Genomic DNA, 9,145 nt, shown 5'->3' with positions numbered 1-9,145 from the left:
CAGTTTTGCAATGGCTGTGATTATAACGAATTAGCCTAATATTGATTACAAATGAAAAAGGGGAGAAATTCTTTGTAACGGTCGCAAGTATTCTATTAACTTTTGATAAAATTTATAGAAAAACATCAAATGAGCATATACATTACTGATGTTTGATCCTGTGTGCCAACATATAGCTCATAACATAATTTCGTCAATCTCATCAACCGTCAATTGCGTTGCGAATTCAGCAAATTCTTGTAAGTGTGTTGCTTCAAAACTTATGTAACATATGATTCCATAAGGAGACGCGATATAGCCTACTAAAATTTCAAATTGAAATTTTTTGGGGTCCTCGACCGCTTAGAAGGTAGGCTACCAAAAGGGGTCCACCAAGACAAAAAGGTTGAGAACCACTGCCCTAGAGCTTACATAAACCTATTAGTTTTTCTTCAAATGATTTCTTTTTCAGATTTGTTTAATTTTTTTCGACCAGGGATTGCCTAGATTATTATAGGCCTGTATAGCTTTCAGAAAGAGTCTTGTAAGCTATCACCCAACTGGACAAGTTGAAAAAGCTAAGCATTGAGTAGCATGAGTTTATTAGTTAAAATTTGCAGCTGAACAGTGGCACTGAGCGGCTATTTCAACTAAGCAAACAATAGCCTAACAATCGCTGCCTATATTATTATTTATTTGTGTCAGACAAAGCTTGTCCATATCCGAAACAAAACAAAACAAGGAAATAATACACAAGCTGAAAATGCACAAAGGTCGCAGAGAACCACTTTGGATGTCGTCAATTTAAACTCTCACTAAATAGGCTATCTACTATTACAAGTTTATGGTACGGTAGTGTTACAAGTTAGAAGAATTGAAAATATTCAGAACGATAAGAACAATCAGATGACATCACAGCCATCAAGACTAGGTAACAGCATACATAGAATTATTATAATGAAGACGGTAATTTGATATACAATGGCAATCGGACCTCATCAGGGAGGCAACAATAGAGTTAGACAATACTTCGCATCTTCCAACAAAAGAGAAAACATATTTCCGAAGTAATGGATTAAATGTTATAATGTTGCACAAGATTTGATGTTCACGTACGCTATAGTGTTTAGGCAAATTGTGAATAATTCTAAATGCGTTATTGAAGGCAACACGCAGGCGATTAAGGTCACGTTGATGATAATAATTTTCCCACAGATGACATGCATATATCGGAGTACAATATGAACGGAATAGAACATTTTTAATATCACTGGAGCACTTGTAAAATTTTGATTTTACTGTAATTTGTTGGCAGAACAGTAGATTGATCGCACTTCGATTTATATCCTTGTCGTCACACATTGCCGTATCAAGAAAAACACCCAAATATTTGACACTGCTTTGTCTACGAATTTGATCTCACTTCCATTGAGCCGTACGATTGGATTCAAATTTAACTTTAAGTGATTGGTTTGGAAGTAGGCTACATAGCAAATGACTTTTTGCAGTTAAAAATGACATCGTTAGAAAGCGCATAATCTTCACACACATTCAAGATATTCTGCAGACCATAAACACTTGGAGAGATGCAACAAATATCATCAGCAAACATGAGATGATTGACAAGTGTATTACCAATATAACAGCCCGCCTTGGTTTTGCTCAACACAGTCGATAGATCATCCATATACACAGCAAATAAGTAAGGACTGAGGACACCACCCTGTTTGGCACCATTGCTGACAGAAAAAGACTGTGAGTAATGACAACCCCAGCGTATGTACATCCGCTGATGGGTATATCAGTGTTGTATTCGTAAAAAAAGCACAGGGTATACTGTCAGATTTGCCAAAATGATAAATAATACACAACTTGCAAAATACTAATCTTTATTCTATTTCTACCATAACATGAATTATCAACATCAAAATTGGACGAGAGGTACAAAATTGTTTATTTTTCTATAAATACATTCCAAACAGTCTACATCTTTAACCTCTTTACAAATTTGGGATCTAGTATTCTTAGCTTGTTGTTGTCGTATCCAGGCTTACACCTGGTGGTTGGAGACTTAGATTAAGTGGACGGAAAGACAAGGAAGCCGATCTTTGTGTCCACCTTCAGGCATGCCTTTAAGTGTCTTGCCAAAGACACAGCTGCATGCTCGTAAGCGGTATCGAACCGGCGCCTTTCGAGTGCCTTTCCAGGGCTCTCACCACTCGGCAATGCAGCCGGCTATGCAGTCAGCTCGGCTATATATCTTTAGCTGATCGGTGGTTTAGCAGCCAGGATCTTAGGGCCTACATATTTTTTAGCGGTAAATTGATAGCCACAGGTAGTCCATTGCAATTAATAAACATCAAACAGCTCACATTATTAATGGTCCTCAAAGGGTCAAGTAGTTAGTTAGTAGTTGTCAAGAATTAAGGATAGCATACGCACTCTCTTTGGAAAACCAGAGGGTATACTACTAGTTGCTCGAAAAAGCAGAGAGTATACTGCGTATACCGTCGTATACCCTCGAATACAGTACTGGGTATACTATACCAATAAACTATTAGGTAGCCTAGCAATAAACTATTAGAAGAACAAGGCATATCGGTACTCCTCGTTGAATTAGTTTCTTGAATAGGAAGTTGTGGTTTACCCTATCAAATGGTTTCGAAGCATCTAAAAATACAGAGAAAACAGGACTTTTACGTTTTCTGTAGTAAGACACAGCTTGCTTAAGTACAAAAATGCACATATCTGTATTATGCTTAGGTTTAAAGCCAAATTGATTATCATTTGTTGTGAGATAGTCATTATTGTAAAAAAGTACAACATGCTCAAATAGTTTAGAAAAGACAAGCATTTGGCACATACCCATGAACAAGGCACATATTAAAAAATGGTGAAAGAGATACACTGATACTGAAATCTGCATAAGCAATTTGCTCAGAAGATATTTTATCACAACCAACAGAGCAATTTAATGGCAATTTATGAAACAAAGAAGAAACTGTGTCAGCAGAAGTCAGAAATTGGCTAGTATTGTGATAGCCATGTAGGCCTATATCATTTAAGTGAGATGAAACAAATTCTTCATTGGCAACTTTTTTACTAGTCGAGTTTAGCAACTGATTAAAGTGACACATAATGCTAACCACTTGTGCTGTGATGCCTATTAGGTTTCAGCATATAGAGGGGCATTCAAGATTCATAATGTAGTAGACCACTGCAGAGTCATGTTTACAAATACTTTACGTTTCTTTTTTCATTCTTTCTTATCAGCAAAGTATCTGTTGTGATATCTCCTTTTAGATGTGACACAGCTTGAGCGATAGCGTGCCATTGCACAAAAGCAGACCAGCAGGACAAGTCTAAGTTCAGGTCAGTTTTATATGCGATCACCAAGGCATAAAATAATACTTGGTAACAAACTATAAGGATTGGAAAATGGTAGTAGCGACAAACCAGAAGCGTTCAAGCAAGCTCAAGACCAAAATGATATAGGCTCAGGGCCACTAAGAGGATAATTTGGGCCCAGTATCAATGAGACCTTCGAGTACAACATCAAGACACTTCTAAAAAAACACAAGATATTTCAAGGATGTGCGATGGTTTCTTCAAATTGCTCAGCCACTTGGTAAAGTTACGGACCCCTAAATAGGCTAATCCCAGGTCTGGATCCAAAGGCACCCCCTGGACCCCTACACAGTATGAAGGTGGACCCCCTTCATACTGTAGGCCAATTAAGTGCCAGGACTTCAATGAGATTGCAGTTGTTTACATGGCATCGATATTAGTTTAATAATAATCAAACTCAAAAACACTATTTTTAACTTCTGTAGCGCCTTATTTTGCATTAGCCTATATGTCATGTCAATTTTTTGGGAATAGCCCCAGATTCACTTTGCATTGCCTACTATATAAGTTTACTGATTTCCCCGCCTGGGGGGCCACCTCTGCCTATAGGGATCTACTTACACTTGGTCTTAGGACAAATATTTCTATAGAAAATTAAACAAAATTATTTTCTGTCGACTTGTTATAGCCCAGTGTTGCAAGTTTGCTAAATGTTCTGTGTTAATTAGAGTAGCCTTCTTTTTCCAAATAAAACCTAAAATTTGATTTACTTATGTGGGCCGTGGGGCACTACAAGGTACAGTAGCCTAGTTGACCGGGTGTATGGTAATTAACTTTAAAGCCACGGTTTTTCTAATTAAGAAGTCATTGTTAATTTACTACTTTTTTTACAGCAATCTAACTTATAATAGTAACAATATAATCTATATAGCGAAGGAAAATACTCAAAAGTCATCGTACTCTTATAGGGATAGTGTACGTCTATGCTGTGTCAGACCTGTCAATTGAAGTTATATGGCCCATTCTACTGTAGACTAATGTATGTTGAGATAAAAAGTCACATTAGAGTATGAGCTATGGTAGGCTACTAGCCTACTTTAGTAAAAAATCAACAGAATATTACGGTAATTCATTCTGTGTGGTACGGTATTGGATTAGTTTTGCTCGCAAATGTAACTGAAAATCAATAATGCTTCTTGCATTAAAAGAGGTTTCGTAGGATGATAATCTGTTGTAAGGGGCCATAGAGTTGTCATACCCCACAAATTGACAAAAACAACATTTTGTATATTTTTAAAAGTCTCGCGTAATAAAACATCGTATCTATAAATCAACCATTCAAATGGTCTTTTTGGTGCACTTGATACATTCATTCCTTTTATGACAATTTTAGTTTCTGGAAATCTTTTCAAATGCTTAATTATGGCTGTTTTGATCCCTTGGAGACGATGAATATAAATATATACGTCGTATTGGAGTAAGTGTAAGCCCAAATTCAACATTACAACAACATCTTTGCCTCCCACTTGGATCCCTTCAAACGAGTCACTTATATATGGTCTGGAGTCAGTCGTACCCGGGTTACTGACTGGTGGGCCGTGCCCTCGCATGTATATTGTGATGTTTTTTTCTGTATGTCGCGCCATGCGAGGTCTGAGCCAGAATCTGGTTTGATCTGAAATTGTCAAGTCCATGTTAAATCCTTTCTGGAGCAAAATAAAAAACTGTCGAGTTGTAGAGTCGCCAAACATGTACACAACTTTATGAGCAAAACAAGACATGCAATCTTGTAGTGAAGTAAGGTTGTGATGGTGTTCTAGTGACACCCATCGGCCTTCGTTACAGTACCCCGATGGATGTTTTATAGTTGCAATCTTGTTCCAGTTGTAGCTTTGTACATTTTGCAAAGGTAATCTTTTTACAGTTATCTCTGATCCACACTGAGGGATAAGTCGATATAAGTGGAATATATTCGATAAATCTGAACGAATATCTAGAGGGGCATCACCAAAGTCACTTATTGCTTTCATAAAAATAATCGGCAAGCACTTTCCAGAGGAAGGACGTGAGCAAAACCATGGCTCTTGGTTTCTTGGATTACTGTAATCACACGGTTCATGGTCTTTAAATCTGCAAATCAAATCGAAGTTAAATTTAAAGAAACAAAGTATTTGCATGCTTGGGATAAATGGAATACCGGTTAAGAATAGCCTACGGTAGGCTATACTTATATAATGATAGTGATTTAATTTATTAAGAATGGGTGTACAAAAACTATGCTTTCTGCTCTTTATAGCTAATCAAAATTAGTGTCTACAGTCGATTTGTTGTGGTCTGCCGTCCTTTTTTAACATAACATTTGGATGAAAAAGTAATACGGTTCGAGTGTATACAGAGGCCTACATACCTTTGTAAATGCAACACAACAGACAACTGGAAGCTGCAACAAAGTAGGCTACAGACCTATGTTAAAATTTCTTAAACGAGGGCTATGCGCAACACTGAAGAAAGTAAGACTTGTTCGATGTTTGTGGAGCGTGAGTGGGTGCTGGATCATTGGTCATCGACAATTAGACATTTAAGCTACGTAGTTATAGATTTAAATGAAAATATCAAAAGTGCTCAAAGCGACATGGAAGGATTACACTATGTAACACAATTTTTGTTTGGTTACTTTTTTTGATGCCTCTTTATGTATTTTTGGGTGCTGAGTTCAAAAATCCAATTAGTTTTTTCGTAGCCTATCATTGTTACTTTTTGAGATATTCAATTTTTTTGTTTTATTTGATGTAGCTGTAACTCGCAAATTGTGTTATACTCTTGCAGTTGATTTCAACTCGACATCAAGGTCTATATTATCTAATGGTTGAAAAAAACAAACTCTCTACCCAAGTTAAATCAGACTACTGTGTATCAAACGCTTGTTCTTTCTATTTTTACATATGTTTATCGTATCCAGGTTTACACCTGGTGGTTGAAGATTTAGATTAAGTGGCAAGGAAGCCACTTCTTCGTGTCCACTTTCAGGCATGCCTTTAAGTGTCCTGGCAAAGACACACCCGCGTGCTCATGAGCGGTGTCGAACCGGCGTCCTTTCGATTGCCGTTCCAGCTCTCTCACCACTCGGCTATGCAGCCGACTTTGTAAATGATGAAAACCAACATTAAAACTTCAAAATACCATTAACACATCACACACTTATCGAAAAGAATTTTCAAAATTTCATACACTGAACATATTCGTAATGACTTGTTACACGGTGCTGTAAGAGAAACTCTTCCTTCAACAAATCAGCAAACGTCAGCTTTTATGGTTGAGACATAGTGCGACATCTACTAACTTAATTCATTGTGTGTGTAATGTGTTAACGGTATTTTGAAGTTTGAATGTTGGTTTTCATGGATTCACAAACATGTAAAAATAGAAAAAAAACAAGCGTTTGATACACAGTAGTTTGAGTTTTAAAGATAATTATTATTAATATTTATTTGCATCAGACACAAAGTCCATAGAATTCATATTTTGAACAATCATCACACAAAATATCAGAATAATACAACACCAAACAATATACAAAATACTGTTGTAGTGAATATAAAATGTGAAATTGAAATAGTATCCAGAAGACATAAGATTGCGCAAAGTGGATTATTAGATCTTTTGCAGCGTTCTACAAATGCATGAATATTGAATAATGACAAAGTAGGCTGCTGTGCCATATAATGTGTAAATGTGATCGCTTGCTAACGTTAAATCTTACTGGTTGGTTGTATGAACAAACTGAGCTCGTAATTTCATTCCAAATACTTTTGTGCTGCAACTGCGTGTATAGGCTACTATTGTAACCTATGATGCCTTTTATTTTTGTATTTTTCTTTTTTGTGTGATTTGAATATGGACATTCGTGTCTGATGCGAATATATAATAATAATAATAATACTTTCCTATTATCAAAACTGATCAAAGGCGAACAGCGCAAACTTTCAAGCAAAAGGTTAGACCCCTTGAAGAATACAGCCCGAGGAACTGAGACAGTTAGCTGAAAATCGACAATTATGAAGACTTATTATTATTGCTGCTATTTTGCACGCAACTGGTGTGAAATAAATTATTATTATCATTATAAAAGGACGTGAGAAAGTGCTGTGACTACTGACGAGTTCACTGGGTGTTTTACCTATAATGTCTATGGTAAAGTGCGATTATGATCTTCCAGTCATTCCAAAAGGGCTTGCAAGAACTGGTTGATAATTCTGGAGTGGTGCAAACAAATAGTTGAAAAGCAGTGGCCTACACAGTTAGTTGCTTTCATTTTGACAAGTCGTTTTCTTGCATGTTTCACAGCCGCGTGTCCTTATGCGTGCGAGCCAACTCTTTATACGTACGGTACCCAAATTAGATATAACTAATGGACTGATTGTATGCTAAGCTTACACATCTGCACTTAAACAACCACTTGACTACATGTAGCAAAAATAAATATTTGATCTTCAATATTGACCTAGTAGCTTTCTCAACACGCAAAGTGTAGGCTACCTTATTGTAAACTGTAGCACCTAATCCCATAGTATGAGCTGTGCTTACCTGTCGTACAACGGTAAGTCAGCATTGCACTCTGTTTTTTTTTTAGATGATAAAATAGCATCAAATGTAAAACCTCCGTGAATTCGTGCTGCTGTCCATTCGTGAAGATGAAAAATTCCTTCGACTGAAAGAACAAGCAACAATTCTAGCCTGAACGTGCCTTCGACAGGCAGAACTGCTTCTATTGTGTATGTCCCGTCAAAGTGATCTATGACACTACATGGAATCCCATCTTGCAGTTGCGTTTTTCCTTTTTTTTTAGGCATAACTTTCATTAACCTTGCTCGAAAGTAATCTCCACCGAAAGTCTTGTTGCGAGCAGAAGAGTCTTTTGCTTGAATACGAATTTTAAGAACGTCACTAACATTGTACGTTGTTGGATTGTTGTGAAAGAATAATGATGCGGATGACGTTATACTTTTGGGATTCTTGCTTGGGTTAAACTGTTTGTATTTTTCAAAGCCGTCTGATATAGCAGGAAAATAACTTAACCACCGCGGCAAATCTTTGATAAATGAATCATAAGAAAACTTGGCTGTTGCATTTATCGGCATCCCGTCTTTGTCTTTATGAATCATTCCAAAATATTGAGAATTTGGATCCAGAGCTTCCTTCGGTATCCTTGCGTGATCTTCATCACTTTTCTGTAATTTCACAAGTTTATCGTTTTTGAGATAGTCTTTGTTTTTATCTTTTTTGACTTCAAGATCTTCTTTAACTTTCACCCATTGCAATTCACTGACGCTGCTGTGATGTACTTCTTTATCATTTTGAGGTAATGGATATGGATTTTTTTCGTTTATATGCCAAAACGAAAACCCATTCTTTATGCTGTATATGAAGCAAATAAAAGTTATAACAATTACCACTATCACCACTTTATGTTTTAACATCTTAAAACGTGACAACAAAGCGTTTAGAATGTTTGATTATTCGAACCGAACCTAATTTACAAGTAGCCTAGTTATGCTCAGTAGTATATAGTGAGTTTTATCCTACGGATTGGTGCTTGACGTCACTATGACATCACGTATGACGTTGCTGGATCGATGACATCATTCGATGACGAAACGGGGATAACGACATCATGCGATGACATCAGCTGCCTTGTTGTGCGGGCTTCATAGTGTAAAGCAAACACCAATCCGAATCGGATTGGTGATTGACGTCACAATGACATGACGACACCGAAATGACGACATCATGAGATGATGTACATTGTGACGTCGCACTT

The 9,145-nt window shown here is 36.8% G+C and overlaps 1 protein-coding gene across 1 annotated transcript; it reads right to left on the bottom strand.

Annotated features, from left to right (window-relative positions):
* Positions 1–570: 570 nt before the first annotated feature.
* Positions 571–8,804, bottom strand: LOC145776771 (NXPE family member 3-like). The gene is made up of 2 exons (XM_082587998.1): positions 7,912–8,804; positions 571–5,457 (listed from the first exon to the last, which is right to left on the bottom strand). Exons 1-2 carry the CDS (start codon positions 8,802–8,804, stop codon positions 4,482–4,484), a joined length of 1,869 nt encoding a protein of 622 aa, XP_082444124.1. The 3' UTR covers positions 571–4,481.
* Between the last annotated feature and the right edge of the window lie 341 nt (positions 8,805–9,145).

The sequence above is a fragment of the Aplidium turbinatum genome, chromosome 9 (assembly GCF_918807975.1).
Source record: "Aplidium turbinatum chromosome 9, kaAplTurb1.1, whole genome shotgun sequence".
Taxonomy (NCBI): domain Eukaryota; kingdom Metazoa; phylum Chordata; class Ascidiacea; order Aplousobranchia; family Polyclinidae; genus Aplidium; species Aplidium turbinatum.
Note: the sequence above shows the minus strand (reverse complement) of the source record. Positions and strands in the feature narration are given on the sequence as shown.

What these genes read in the sequence shown, in the direction of transcription:
- LOC145776771 (XM_082587998.1), bottom strand. Translation starts at nt 8,804, where the DNA reads ATGTTAAAACATAAAGTGGTGATAGTGGTAATTGTTATAACTTTTATT. An exon ending in GACTTACCGTTGTACGACAG is followed by an intron (nt 5,458 to 7,911) that starts GTAAGCACAGCT and finishes TTTGATTTGCAG; the next exon opens with ATTTAAAGACCATGAACCGT.